At 35.7% G+C, this 15,944-nt stretch overlaps 1 protein-coding gene across 2 annotated transcripts; it reads right to left on the reverse strand.

Moving 5' to 3' along the window:
* Positions 1–385: 385 nt before the first annotated feature.
* Positions 386–12,958, reverse strand: pik3r6a (phosphoinositide-3-kinase, regulatory subunit 6a). 2 transcript variants are annotated; one of them, XM_028454812.1, is made up of 6 exons: positions 12,738–12,958; positions 11,278–11,398; positions 5,798–5,871; positions 4,155–4,269; positions 1,295–1,365; positions 386–1,202 (listed from the first exon to the last, which is right to left on the reverse strand). In XM_028454812.1, exons 1-6 carry the CDS (start codon positions 12,814–12,816, stop codon positions 1,090–1,092), a joined length of 573 nt encoding a protein of 190 aa, XP_028310613.1. In that variant the 5' UTR covers positions 12,817–12,958; the 3' UTR covers positions 386–1,089. The 2 variants fall into 2 exon arrangements, with proteins under 2 accessions (XP_028310613.1, XP_028310606.1); XM_028454805.1 differs by having other exon boundaries at positions 1,280–1,365.
* Between the last annotated feature and the right edge of the window lie 2,986 nt (positions 12,959–15,944).

Raw genomic sequence — 15,944 nt, forward strand, 5'->3', positions numbered from 1 at the left:
TTACCCTTCCTTAGGGAGGGCTGGTGATGGTCACAATTAAGCAATAAAATAAATCAATTTATTTTATTGCAATAACAAAACATGCATTGCTGTCTCATAATGATTGCACTTCTTGTAGTGTTGACCTTTGACAGCATGTGCAGACAAGATAAAAAAAAAAAAAAGAAGGATCAGAAAAACCACCAATTAATGAAATACAATTTTGCTTTTTATTTTAAACTTTCACATTATTTCGTAATAGAAAATACAATAAAGAATTTAACATGAATATTTTATTCAAAATGCAAGAAAATAAACAAGATTAGAAATACTGTAAATAGACATCTATACAACACTTCCTTTATAATAATCTCTCATCTCTCAATAATTTCCTATGTTCAGCCCCATTGCAAATACTGTATGCCTATACTAGCCTGAGGCTCGAAGCAGGAAAATATTCCCAGTGCGAATCAGCAAACAGTATTTACAGTCATGTTATTTATATATATATACTGTATATATATATACAGTATTCAAACAGGCAGCAGATCATTAACTATTACCAAAGAAACAGAAAGCATGAAACACTGCTTGTTTTTTTTGATCACAAACAACCACTTATTAAAAAGTCACATTATGTAAATCCAAAGTCCCAGTGACATCACCTATAACTTCATCCTGATAACAGCAGTGAGCTAATGTCAGTTTCATTAGTGTTATTTCCTCAGTGATAATTATAAAGCTCCAGCAGACTCGAGTGAACCAGTGACTCCTCTTAAATTGGCCTTTGTTAGAAAACAACAGACACCTATAATAGCGTTTTCTTCTCCAAAAAACCTTGAACACATCATGGTAGTTCAGTCCAATTAGTATTCACTGTACTTCCATGAACAGGGCGAGAAAAAAAGAGTTCATATCAACACTTCTCCCAGACAACAGAAAACACAAATGTCCTTTTCCAAAACTGAGGACATCTCCAGTATCTTCACTGCACTTTTTCATGCTTTTAACTATAAATGACAGACTGAATCTGGAATCTGCTCCTGTGGAGTGACCATGTTTTGTTCTGTCGCTTCCATGTCCGCTCTTGGTTCTCTCTCTGTTGTAGCTCTACATGATGGAGCACGAAAAGCCACAGCACTCCTTGAGAAGAGTCAGGCCCGTTTTTGTAAAAGGTAAAGAAGCCTCCTGAGCTCTGGTTGGTGTCATTTTTGTTGGATTACCTGAAACATACAACAATCAAACTGTAACTGAAAGACAAAAACAAACAGGTTTGTATTCCCAGCCCCTGATCACTCACCACCCCACCATATACCTGACTGCTTCTTATTTCTAGGGAATTTAGATTTGAGGAAATCTGCCATTTCTTTGTCTTCTTCTTTTTCTCTGTAAATGTATAGATTAACTGTTAGAAAATAAACACACGGCTGTTCTCACAGTACATTAAAACTGCACTCACTTCACTCCAATTGTTTCCCACAATCTTTTTGATTTTTTAAATTGTTGGTGTTTAATTTAGAGAGGTGTAAAGAGTACTGATATATACTACTCAAGTAGAAGTACTGTTACTTGATTGAAAATGTACTAAAGTACAAGTACAAGTAATTCATAGATAAAATACTCAAGTACAAGTAAAAAGTAGCTCAATGAAATAGTACTCAAAGCAAAAGTTAATAGTTACTTTCACCTCCCATGATTATTTTTGATGATAAATCTTGCAATGTTTCCTAGAATACAGTAAACATCTCATGTATAAACTGAAAAAGGAAGAGACCACATTTTGCACAATTGGAACTTAATATATTTTCCACAAAGGCATCTGTATAAAATAAAAGGTTTGTCAAAATGTACAATTCTTTTTTCAATAAATTAACACCAATGAATTAAATTCAACATAAAAAAATTCTCAGGTTTTAAGCTCAATTTATGAAATCAAAAACTGAGAAAATAATCTCCACTGCTGTTTTGGTGTAGTGTATTATGTTTAATCTGATTGGTCGACTATGATGTGATGCATTTGGTTGTTGTTTTGTCATAAAATATTTTGTAGTTTCAAAATGTCCGTTGATCATTTTAAAACAAAAAATAATATTAAATTACATGTGAGAAAAATAAAAAATCTAATAATAATAATAATAATAATAATAATAATAATAATAATAATATTTTACTCAGTAAAGGTTGGGTGTAGAAATGCAACGCATTACTTTTACAAGTAAAATTGCTGATTGAGAAATATACTCAAAAAAGTACAAGTACCCATAAAAGCAACTCAGTTACAGTAACACGCACGAGTACTTGTAATCCATTACTTTCACCTCTGGTAATAACCATACAGTAGGTCTTTGTTTTCTCTAAAGAAAAACCAGAATAAAATGCACAATCCTTTCTCGATCCAGAAACTATGTAAAGACTAACTTGACATAACATATTTCATAAAGATCGGTCAATTACAAACTAGGATTTTAATCATTTTGATTTGGCCAATGATAAGAGATAGTGATGTTTTTATTTTTTAAACTAATTCAGAATCAGTATATTGATCCAGATCTCCTCCAAAAGGTAATGGAATCTTCCATCATGTAAGGTCTGTAATTGGTTTAAATTTTGTACCCATAAAAGCACCTCAATTACAGTAACATGAGTACTTGTAATCCGTTACTTTCACCTCTGTTAATTTATTTTTCAGTAATAATAATAACACCTTGCAAGACACTAAGCTAGAAAATGCACTGAAGGAGATGGCAACACTGATACTAATGTGAAACCTCAGGTGATAATAATGATGTAGTAGTATGTTAATGTACACTTTTTAAATGTACATATTATGAACTGAAATTTTTTTTTTGATTGTACTAATAACTGCTGTGTTGCTGATTGGTTGTATAAGCAGTGCAAACATGGCGTAGATATCGTGGCCTTGAGGGTCGTCACTTCCTTTTCTTCTCTCCTATCAATGGCTGCAATCCTCACAACATGCTGTCAGCTGCCAACAATAAGCATCAGTGACATGTGAGGCAGTGTGAGAAGCGTAGAGAAAATAATCTCATCAGACGAGTTTTATGAGCTTCATCCGTCTCTCACCTCAAGGTTTACCTTTAATGTCAAACCACATAAATTATGATGTTGAAAAGAAAAAGCTGCAGGTTATGCTGCAATCACAGGAGATTCACAGCAAAATCAACATGTAAGGAATGGTCCAGTCCTTGAATATTAATATTACTTTTTCATCATAGCATCTCTTCATTTTTCACAAACTAATTATCTCAAAACTAGCAGAAAACAAAAAAAAAAAATGTTCCGAACTAGCAGTGAAGTGATGGCACATTAGATTTGACCACAAAGCAGAAATATTAATAAAAAGTTAACCACAATAAGAATAGGCTGAAATAATTTCTTCTTACTGCTCCTTTCCAATCATGAAAATGTATCATTTGGACTGTTATATAAAAATAAAGAGAACCTTTATGAGTCCAACAAAGGGGAAATTTGCAAATTTTCAACAGCAGACAAATAGGAATATTATTATTATCAGAATATAGTTTGATGTACATGGGGAATCTATGTTGGTTTGCATTTTCATGAAAGAAACAAATAAATCAATAAATACAATAAAATTGAATAATTACAAATACATTTAAAAAAAAAAATTGTGTATATTGTAGTTTATTTAGTATTGAATACTGTCTGACCGTTCATGTCATTTTCATGTTTAGCCAACATTTGCTGTGGCTTTAAAATAATGTTATCTGATTTGTTTTTTTTTTTTTTATAATCTTAATGTAATCTCTTCAAAGTCAAACAATAGTGCTGTACATGTTTGTAAATTTTCTTTATTTCTTGAACATAACCCAAGTGACACAGGAAATATGATTTGATTACAGATTTGTGTCATTAAGAATGGAAATTTAATGGATGTGGTATTTTTTAAAATTTTTACAAATGTGTTGATTTATGATGTAATAATTGTAATGTAATGTGTCACAAATGTGTCACTGTTATTATGTGTGTTTTTGAAAAACTCTGCTCTTACAAACATTAAATGGAGAACATTTCATTAAGGCCACATGTTTGGTGTATGTGCTCTGTGGTTCTACTTGGTGATATATTATAGACAGTTTTACTGTGTTTAATTCACCAGAGCTCAAAGTTATTTTAGATGATGAAAATCACACCTGAGTCGTTCAAACTCTACATCGTCTACAAGGTAATCTCTGGCCTCCACCAGCTTGTGGATCTGCTGAAGTAGCTGTTCTTCTTTGTGCCTGTCCTCATTTGACTTCTCTTTCTCTAGAGTACAACACAGAAATATATGGAAAAGTCTCAGATTACATTCCAAAAAACAAATCATAACCCAATTTGTAAATAACTCTACATTTAATACTGTAGTAAATATTACACGTTGTTGCTGGGAGTTGAATAAACCTTTTAAAAGCACCATTGTGTACTTAAAGCTGATGTCCCACCTTCAACAGCTCCACTTCCTCTGCCAATCTACCAGAAGCCACGCCTCTATGTTTGTGCACTCACATCGCGGAACATAACAAGAAGCTTAAAATGTTGGCAATCGTGGAATGGGTAACTTTGGAGTTTCGGTGCCCTCTTCCATGATGCTATGCTACGCATAGTGATACCTGTGTGCTGTTGTGATGCGCAGCCTTATTTACGTGCACAGTTTAAGCACGCGCATTCACTCGATTGACAGGCCCCGGTACTGGAAGTCAAAGCCCATTGGCTGGGTGATCACGGCAATCGTTTCCATTTGTATAGGGCTCTATTAGATGAAGGCGGGACTTATATACATTGATATAGATGAATGACCACCGGCAGTAGACCATAGTAAAAGCATTCACATTTCAAAAGGATCATACATAAATATAGATTTCTCAGAAACTCCAGATAACAGCTTTAATACTGAAAATCAAGGCAGATTGTGAGAAAACAAATGAAAAGAAGATACTTGTATTTTCTATTTCTATCATCAAACTGCTGCAACATTGTAGCTCTTAAGTTTGACAGGAGTTGGCCTGGAAGCAGCTGTTGTACATGGGATGATTTGTGACTGAATTCGTGACTATGAAAATGTTCCTAATGTCTTCCCCCCTTCACTTAGTCCAGTTTGATTTTACACAGCATTTATAGAAGCACAAACTGCCTGGACAACACCTTCGAACAGCTGCTCATTTCAAATGATTGTTAAAAAAATATATATAGATATATATAGATTCTTTAAGATGTCTAAATAATGTCTGAAATGAGCTATATGAAGATATATTGTGACAAAGGCATTCAAACACATCCACATACATGTTTTTGCAGATTGTGAGGAAATAAAAAATGACAAACACAGGAAGAACATACAAACTCAACACAAATTAGTCCCAGGCAGCAGTGGTCATTGTATCTTACTAGAAACCCTAGTGGCCATCCCTAGGGCAGACCCAGCTCTGATTTGTAGTTGATCATGTCCTTCAACCCATTCGGCCATAAGGAGGACCAAACATGCAGCCTCAGTTTATGCTAAACCGAATCCATTTAAACTCATCTCTGATCAGCTTGATGAATGGGAGCACTGCTCAAGAGCTACAGTTTTTTCATCTACCAGGCAGCCAACACTCGATTTGAGACAAGAGAATAATGGACTGGAACCGACATTATACAGACTACGGAGTCTTTGTCACAACATATTGTAAAAAAAAAATGTCTCTAAGATATGGAGACTTTATCAACATGGAGAGAATGTAGATAATTTTGAACTGAGAACAGATTATCTAATACATAAAATTTGGTCAATTGTTGTTTTATCCAGAAGAGTTACCTGGTATGGACACCAGCATGTGCAGCTCCTTCTTCAGGTGAGTGATCTCCTTGCACAGTTGAATGTCGTCCATCCTGCATAAGCAAATTAAGGCTATTCAATTCAACTTTATCTATACAGCGCTAATTATAACAATAAGTCATCTTGTAGAGCTCATCACATAAAAAGCACATATAAACATACCAAATACAAGTAAAAGGTGAATGCAATGCAAACCATATACATCATCTGTGAGACAAGCTAAAGAAAACAGCATAAAATCTGCTGAATATATTTATTAAAAACAGGGACACAGACATACATTTTAATGTTGTAATTCAAACTGGGTGAAAACTTGCCTCTGACAACCTTATATTGTTGGAAGCACAGTTATAATGATTGGAAAGAAAGGATTCAATACATTGCATATTGAAATCTTCCATTTCATTGTTTTCAGGGTGAACAAAATGCTTCAAATTAAGATCTGGAAAGAACCATTCTTTACAGCTATTACTCAATTTTCAATCCCCTTCTTGTATTAGCTTGATTCCTGTTTGTTATTCCACACATTATTCCCTACATTCTTCCTGCCATTTGAGGAATGCCACCGCCTGCTTTCAGATGAGTTTATGAATAAATCTCCATGCATTAACCTGCTGAGTGGACGCTAAGGTGGAGTCATTATAATTTCAACAGCTTCTGTCTGGATGTCCAAGAGAGAATAGCAGGGATTGATAAGATGACAGTTGTGGCAGAATGTTTGATCATAATGAAAAAGAGTCTTAAATAATTTACAACGCAATTGTTGAGAAAAACTTGACAGACATTTTTTTACGAATGATGCTAGTGTCTGTGCTAACCTGGATTTACCAATATATAAATACATAATTGCAAATAACTCCTGAATAACTCATTATTCTTTAAAGTGCAGGAACTGAATATCTTATACTAGTCATACTCATTAATAAGCCTTAATCATTCTTCAATGTTTTTTTTGGTCCTTAAAATTTGACGGACCATTGGCAGCATATGTTAATGCCATGGTGGACAACAACTAAATTAATTTACTTTAAGTACTGTACTTATGTAGTATTTTAAGTATTTGTACTTGATTTATTACAAATATTTTTTGGGAGTTACTTCTTACTTTCACTCCACTACATTTGAAAGACTAAAACTTTTTTCATAATAATGAATAATGGTAATTTTGTTGGCTTGATGAGATTTTATTAAACACAAACCTAAATGTTATGGTTGTAAATGAAACATGACAGTGTTATTCAGCTGTACTACAGTACTATAAACATGTAATACATTGTGCATCAGTGTTTCCTTATTGTGAGGATGCCTCTAATCTAATGCTAACACTACACTAATGCTAACGCAAACACTATGCTAATGCTAATGCTATGCCAATGCTAACGCTAGGCTAAGGCTAACGTTGGGCTAATGCTAAAGCTACGCTAATGCTAACGTTACGTTAATGCTAATGCTAAAGCTACGTTAATGTTAACGTTACGTTAATGCTAATGCTATGCTAATGCTAACGGTAGGCTAATGCTAACACTAGGGTAATGCTAATGCTAGGCTAATGCTAATGTTAATGCTTGGCTAATGCTAACACTAGCTTAATGCTAAGCTAATGCAGTGCGATACGGGCCAGACAAATCAATCAATCAATCAATCAATCTTTATTTGTATAGCGCCAAATCATAACCAATGGTATCTCAAGGCACTTTACAGTAGAGCAGTCTTAAGGACGGACTCTTCATTTTATGGATACACACATATGCATATATACGTATATACACATACATATGTATCCCACACCCAACATGAATTCATCATGGCGGCAAGGAAAACCTTCTGTTAAGCAGCAGGAACCTTGTGTGGATCCCATTCCTATGATGAACAGCCATCCACGTTATGCTGTGTTGGGTGTGTGCAGAGAAAAGGGTGGAGACAGAGCCGCTGAGTCTCTGTAACTCCACACTGAGGATCCCACGGACCTGCAAGACAAAAGCCAGAAGGAGTACAGGAGCAAACACACAAGGGAGTAAGCAGACATAGAGGGAGTGTTTGAAAGAGGAATGGGACCCTCTCCGGTCCCTCTCTAACCTAAATGACCTCTCTCTTAACGCCCTCTCCAACCTCTCTCCAACCGAGCATGCCAGACCCCCCCCCCCGGCAGTCTATGCCTATTGCATCTTAATTATGAGCTATGAGCTGGTTCCTAACTAAAAGCTTTATCAAAGAGGAATGTTTTGAGCCTAACCTTAAAGGTAGAGAGGGTGTCTGCCCCCCGAACCGTGGTTGGTAGATGGTTCCAGAGAAGTGGGGCCTGATAACTGAAAGCTCTTCCTCCTATACTACTTTTAGAGACAAATGGAACAACGAGTAGTCCAGCATTTTGAGAGCGTAGTGTTCTGGGGGGATTGTATGGCACTACAAGCTCCTTGAGATAGACTGGTGCCTGTCCATTTAGGGCTTTATAAGTGAGAAGAAGAATCTTGAATTCTATTCTATATTTTATGGGAAGCCAATGCAGAGAGGCTAATACAGGAGTAATGTGATCTCTTCTCCTAGTTTTAGTCAGTACACGTGCTGCAGCATTTTGAACCAGCTGAAGTGTCTTAAGCGACTTGCTCGGGCAGCCTGCTAAAAGAGAATTACAATAATCCAGTCTAGAGGTAACAAAAGCATGGACTAGCTTTTCGGCGTCGCCCTGAGACAGGATAGATCTGATTTTAGCAATGTTACGGAGATGAAAGAAGGCAGTTCTTGAAGTTTGTTTTATGTGAGAGTTGAAGGATAAATCCTGATCAAATAGAACCCCAAGGTTTCTAACAGTTGTGCTTTGTGCCAGAGTAATGCCATCTAGGGCAGTTAGGCTAGCATAGGTTTCTCTAAGGTGTCGCGGGCCCAGTACAATGACCTCAGTCTTGTCTGAGTTGAGAAGAAGAAAATTTTGGTCCATCCAGGCCCTAATGTCCTTTAGACAGGCCTCAAGTTTAGATAGCTGATTTGTCTCACCTGACTTCATTGATACATACAGTTGGGTATCATCAGCATAGCAGTGGAAGTTAACAGAGTATTTTCTCATAACATTACCAAGGGGGATCATATAGATACAGAAGAGGATTGGACCTAGCACAGAGCCCTGAGGAACCCCGTAGCTTACTTTAGTGTACACAGAAGACTTATTATTCACGTGTACAAACTGGTACCTATCAGATAGGTAGGACTTAAACCAGTTTAGGGCAGTCCCTGTGATTCCAAGTAATTTCTCTAATCTCTCTAGTAGAATATAGTGATCTATAGTGTCAAAAGCTGCACTAAGATCTAATAAAACCAGCACTGAGAGTCGTCCTTCATCTGAAGCCCAGAGTAGATCATTAGTTACTTTAACTAAAGCAGTCTCTGTGCTGTGTTGAGCTCTAAAGCCTGACTGGAAGTCCTCGAACAGGCTGTTGTTTTGAAGAAATTCACAGAGCTGAGCTGCCACAACTTTCTCAAGAATCTTTGAAATAAAAGGAAGATTAGATATAGGCCTGTAGTTTGCTAAAGTGCTGGAATCAAGAGTAGGTTTTTTGAGAAGGGGTTTGATTACAGCTACTTTAAAGGACTGTGGCACGTAGCCTATTGATAGGGATATATTTATTGTCTCCAACAAAGATGGGCAGACCAGGGGAACAACTTCTTTAAACAGCTTAGTTGGGATCGGATCTGAAAGGCAGGTCGATGGTTTGGAGGATGAAATAATAGAGTTAAGTTCCTGAAGTCCTATATGTGTGAAACAGTTTAGGTTAGGCCTATTTACATTTAATGGTACAGCAGGCCCAGGTGAAGGCAGGGAGTGGCTAATTTTATCTCTAATCTTGTGAATTTTATCGTTAAAAAATGTCATAAAGTCCTCACAGCTGAGGGCTAGAGGAATCATGGGCTCAATAGAGCTCTGACTTTGTGTTAGCCTGGCTACAGTGCTGAAAGGTACCTCGGATTATTTTTATTTTCTTCAATTAGTGAGGAGTAGTATGTAGATCGACTATGTCGTAAGGCTGTCATGTATTTACTATGGCTTTCTTGCCAAAGTATTCGTGACTCCTCTGTTTTATTGGAGCGCCACATTCTCTCTAATTTACGGGTTGTTTGTTTGAGTGTGTGAGTTTCAGAGCTAAACCACGGAGCTTTCCTCTGACGTTTAATAGTTTTTTCCCTCAATGGGGCAATTGAGTCCAAGGTGGATTTTAGTTGACTAGCAGAGCTATCGACAAGCAGATCCAGTTGAGAGGGGTTATAATTAATATCATAGTTATTTATTGGATGGTGCACTGAGTTTAAGGCAGCAGGAATGGCCTCTTTAAATTTAGCCACAGCACTGTTGGATAGATTTCTACTTGTAACTATTTTATTGCACAGTGCGAGATCCTCTAGGATAATGTTAAAAGATATTAAAAAGTGATCTGATAGCAGAGGATTTTCAGGGTAGACTTTTAGTTCATTAATATCAAGGCCATATGTTAGAACAAGATCAAGAGTATGATTTAAACGATGAGTAGCTTCATTAATAGTTTGAAAAAAGCCAACTGAGTCTATTAGGGACATAAAGGCTGAGCTCAGGCTATCACTATCTTTGTCCACATGGATATTAAAATCTCCTACTATCAGTATTTTATCAGAACTGAGGACTAAGTTTGATATAAACTCAGAGAATTCTGATAGAAATTCAGAATAAGGGCCTGGAGGACGGTAAATTATCGCAAATAAGACTGGCTGGCAGGTTTTTGATTCGATATGAGATAAATTTAGAACCAGGCTTTCAAAGGAAGTGTAACTGGCCTTTGGTTTAGGATAGATTAGGAGAGAGGAATGATAAATAGCTGCTACACCACCTCCACGGCCTATGTCTCGTGGCATATGAGTATTTAAATGACTGGGAGGAGTGGCTTCATTTAAACTAACATATTCATCTTGATACAGCCATGTTTCAGTTAAACAGAATAAATCAAAGTTATTTTCTGAGATAAGGTCATTTACTAGTAGAGATTTGGATCTCAGTGATCTAATATTTAATAGAGCACATCTAATGCTTTTATGTTTTGGTGTTTCTAGATTTGAGATTTTAATTTTTTTCAGATTTTTATAATTGATAGCTCTTTTATTTGATTTTATGTTAAAATCATTGTGAAATATGGGTCGGGGGACTGACACCGTCTCCATAAAATAATATTTTATGGAGACAAAGACATCCTCACTTGCATTTTCTTCAGGAATTGCAAATATTCCAGTTTAAATTACATACAGTGAAAGCAATGCTTTCTTGTCCAACACGTAATTGGAGGAAAAGCCAAAACTTCCTGTTAGGACAGTTCTAATCCTTGTGCAAAGTTTTCTATAACCTAAACTCTTTTATTATGAAAACTTAAACAACATATTATTCAAACATTGACTAAAGTGTAAGTGTTGAACACTAGCAGCACTGGGACACTACAGACACTCACATGTATCTGAGCTCGGACTCCCTCCTGACCAAAACATCTCGGATCCTTTCAATCTTAAAAAGCTCGCCCTCAATGTCGTCCACAGTGATGCTGGAGTCCGCCATCGATACCACGTCGTCCTCTGACAGTAAAAAATAAAGAGAAACAACTTTAATACTATAGAAACAAACAACAGGCCATAGTATTTTTTTTTAAGTTTAAGTAGCAGATCACTGCTACTCCGGTTTAATGTTATAACATAGACAAGATAGACCCCAGCTTACTGTATGTTTGTTTTTTTTCAAAGCAAAAACAAAAAAAAAAGTATATTCACTAACAAATTATTTTAGAAAAAGTCATTGTTAATGATTTAGCAATAGCTAACTGCTCGGTTGAAACAAGGTGTTGGTGCCCAAATATTTAGCACAGATTTCACCGACAAAACATCTAGTTTTTACAAAACAAAACAGACTTTGATTCAACATAATTTGCATGATACTTTTTGCACTAAAATAGACAGTAGTGTTTGCTGTATTCTAACATTGACGCAGACAGTGTGTTCTGCAGCAGAGAACATGCATGAGTCATCGCTGATGTTCAACCCTCAAAACCCATTTTCCTCTCACACTCTTCCATTCATGGTGTTTGCTCCCTCACTTCACCCCACGTGTCCCCCAAATATGCAGTATTAGAAACCTTCTGCTACACAATGTAACCCTGTGCTTCACACAGAACAATGGAAACAGATGCAGAGAGATAGAAAAATGTACATGTGTAGGGAAAGGTAGAGTGAAGATTAATAAGAAAAGAGACTGAATCGGAAAATATCAGCAAACTTGACATTGATTTAAAATACATTTTTGAAGGAAGTGAACATCACCTGGTTTTAAAGTTATTGTAAAAAAAAAAAAAAATGTTTTAAAAACAGTAAACACTGCTCGAGTATCAAAACTTGTTCGATCAAATTTAGAGGGATTCCAGAAATACAATGAAGATACAAAGACCTCATTACGAACAATCAGCTTCTTTTACACACACACACACACACACACACACACACACACACACACACACACACACGCGCGCGCACACACACACGCGCACACACACACGCACACACACCTGTGGAGACTTGACATTTTAAAGTCTACTGCCTGCACTACATTAATCACTTAAAAACACAGAAGACACAAAAATATGAATAAATAATTCCAAATATAGCTAAACATAAGTTTATGGAAAATGTAAACATTCATCAAACTATATAGATATAGACTTTAGCTGCTATTTTACCAAATATAGAAACTAGAGGTTTCCAGTAGTGAAATACATGAAAAATGAGATGAACCATAGTTACACTGTGAATGATCTCTATGGAGACCTTTTAGTAGTAATGTATATGTCACATATATATATATATTTTTTCATCAATGAAAGGAAGGTAAAGGAAATCCTCTGCGGTGACAGGTGTGTAAAACAACCTGGTTTGTTGTAGCTTTTGCTCCATTCAGTCCGCTCCAGTGACCCGTACTGGTGAGAAGATGTTTGCTTTTTCTCCATCGTTGACTCCTCTTTATGTTTCCGTTTGCAGTAGAGAGTCAAACTAGAAGTTTTACTCAGTTAAATCTCTAAAGTCTCCAACCAGCGGAGGAAAAAGCTCCGATGCTTCCAGCCTCTCACAGGAGACACTGCGTGTGTTTAACATCGTGACAACACTCAACACTACATTTAGACTAATGAGCACCACCTGGTGGCCAAAAGAGCACTTACACTAATTACCTGCTACATCACTTTTGTTCTGTTAGTCTACTACAGTGGTTCCCAACCAGGGGTACGTGGAAACATTGATGAATCATGATGAATCTATTTCCAACATGCTGAGTCATTTTTAAGCCTCTTTCAGACACTGTACATGATCATCAAACATCTTTTCCACCTATTGACAATAAACGGCATTAATGGAATAAACAATATTGTGGCTTTAATGTCCTACTAAATTGTTACTAACATGTTATGCACATTACTAAAAATGGAGGTAAATATATTCCCCGATATACAATAATTGTAATGCATGAAATTGATATTTAGTGTGCGTTAAATGTACAGGTTGACATTTTCAAGTTGTGAGAGATTTCAGAGGCCAACATGTTAAAACATGTAAATAAAGCAAGAATTGGAGTAATGAAGGGGTTCTGCTAATCTGAAGAGAGGCGTCGGGGGTACACGAGACAGAAAAGGTTGGTCTACAACAATGGTCAACCCCTGGTGGGTAAACACATAGGTTACAATGCATTCATAGGGACTGAAATACTATACAGCAGTGGTTCCCAACCTTTCCCCTTTTTGTCGTACCATGAGTACCCCTCACTCATACATACTGTACGTGGTCATGATTCTCCAAAAGTAGAACATAACGCAACTGAATATTCAACGCAATTCATTTCACGTCATCTTCTGAAATTGAACAATTAATATTCAGACATTATCTTCTTATTTAACTCAAATTAAACATAAAATTATAAATATAAGAAATAATAATATAGTAAAACGTTTGTATTATTAATACTAATATATTACGATTATATTGTTATTAAAGAAAAATAATACAATTGAAATTAGGAAAAAAAAAGTATAAATAAAAAAATACAAAATGAATAATTACCTTGCCTGTGTTATATATAAGTTTTATGACATTTACCACAAAATGAGCTTCTTTGAATTTGTCCCCTTTAAACAAGCGTTTAAACTTTAAAAACAAGTCATTGCGCACACATACTATTTTATTGACTGACTTGTGAAATGACTGAGAATATTTTTTTATTATTTTGGAAATAAATTCTTAATTTTTTCGCGTACCCCCTGTAATGTGCTCACGTACCCCTAGGGGTTCGCGTACCCCTGGTTGGGAAAACCTGTTATACAGCACATGTGTCAAACTCAAGGCCCGGAGGCTAAATCAGATTGAAAATGAGAGGAAACACTCATTTTGTTAATGACTAACTCAGTTGTGGATATCTCAGTCACCCCCAAATGCATACATTCATTGAAACTTCACATTTGTTCTAAAATCCTTCAATTTTGCACAATCTTACAAAATTGCTGATCCTATACAGGGACTGATATATGTCACTTATTGCTTTGATATTGTCAGTGACTTACTGTATACATAAATATTTATATAGATTCAAACTGCTCTGTGTATTTTGACCCCTGAACTTAAAGTTTGCTAAACAGACTTTATTCGACCCAACAGTCCGACTTGTTTTGGGGACGATGGAATGAGAACGGATCTTCCTGCAGTGAGCGTGCCAGGTAATGCTACGTCTACAGTTGCTAAAATGCCTCTTATGTTGAACACATTTGATTTAATATCAATATGTAACTGCAACCTGAAAACATAGCTGTATGTGACTGATGTTAATATATGCTTTCTAAAATTATTACTGCGTGACTTTTTATTTATCTGCAAGGACAATTTCTGCAAAATGAGTTAGATTATGGATTAAAAACATATTTACAAATTAAAATTATTACAATGTTGAACCCAAACCACCAGCAGCAATATCTATAAGGTTGGGTGTGTATGGACTCATCCACAATAATCATTAAAAACTAACCAGAGAGTAGTGAATAGGGGAAAAATATAGATGCATTTTAATATATGGTTGTTTACACTGGTTTTCTCTGTTTGACAATGACAAACAAACTGCAGGTTTGCAAACTTTTAACAAAATCATGCATCGTCATTTGCAGGATCGTCCAGAGCGACTCTTTACTTTTCTATACATAAAAAAGTAGGTGGTGCAAACACACTGACTCAGTTATATGAAACAAAAATATTTATTTACACAATCACATTTTGATTTATAATGACAATATTTACACATGACATCAGAAGAAGAAACAATGTGCAAAATGTATTTTTAATTCTGAAGTTGGGGTTTTACATGTCCTACCAAGATACAGTGGGTTGTTCCTGGATGTTTATTTCACTCAGAATAAAGGACGGACTAAAACAATCCAAACAAACTTTTCTTTGGTTGTGAGAATGATGCCTATACTGAAAAAGTAATGGAAGTAACTCTGTAACTATAATCTCTATAGTAACAATAAGTTCAACCATCCTGTGAGACTTGATTTAAAAAAGTGTATCCACCTTATTTCAGGAGGTGCTACTGTAGATATGATTATGGGTACAACGTGATAGAAGATGTAGCAGTTAGCTAGTGGACAATCCAAAGCAACAGCAGCTCTGACTGAAATTATGTTATTGCTTTTTAAGAAAAGTAACCAATATAGTAATCGGGAATATAAAAAAATTGTTGATTGCAAGCACATCGCTCTCTATCTATAGTGCTCTTGTTTTGAAAGGCTGAACACAGAACATGGGGTTCTGTGTTAGCTGCACTTAGCTTAAATGTATGTAAACATAGCCATAGCTTTTTAAAATATATGTTATTATCCACAAATCCTATTGATGTGTCATATAGCAAAAACATTTGTTATATATAGAACAAAACAGATTAAAGTAGGCGATTTTCTCCAGATACACTTTTTAAGTTCTTGGTTGAAATTGTCTTAATGTCATGACAGAAATTAAGATCTTATGCGCTCTGAAAAAGGAACGAAGAAAATCCATCAAGTGTAGCAGCTGTAAATCTGTAATAACTTCGACCAATGAAAAAAAA

This window comes from Gouania willdenowi, chromosome 1 (assembly GCF_900634775.1).
Source record: "Gouania willdenowi chromosome 1, fGouWil2.1, whole genome shotgun sequence".
In the NCBI taxonomy this organism is placed as follows: Eukaryota; Metazoa; Chordata; class Actinopteri; order Blenniiformes; family Gobiesocidae; genus Gouania; species Gouania willdenowi.

Coding starts and splice junctions, on each gene's coding strand:
- pik3r6a (XM_028454805.1), bottom strand. CDS start 12,816: ATGGAGAAAAAGCAAACATCTTCTCACCAGTACGGGTCACTGGAGCGG. Junction 11,399..12,737: donor CAAAAGCTACAACAAACCAG/GTTGTTTTACAC, acceptor TTTTACTGTCAG/AGGACGACGTGGTATCGATG. Junction 5,872..11,277: donor GAGTCCGAGCTCAGATACAT/GTGAGTGTCTGT, acceptor TTGCTTATGCAG/GATGGACGACATTCAACTGT.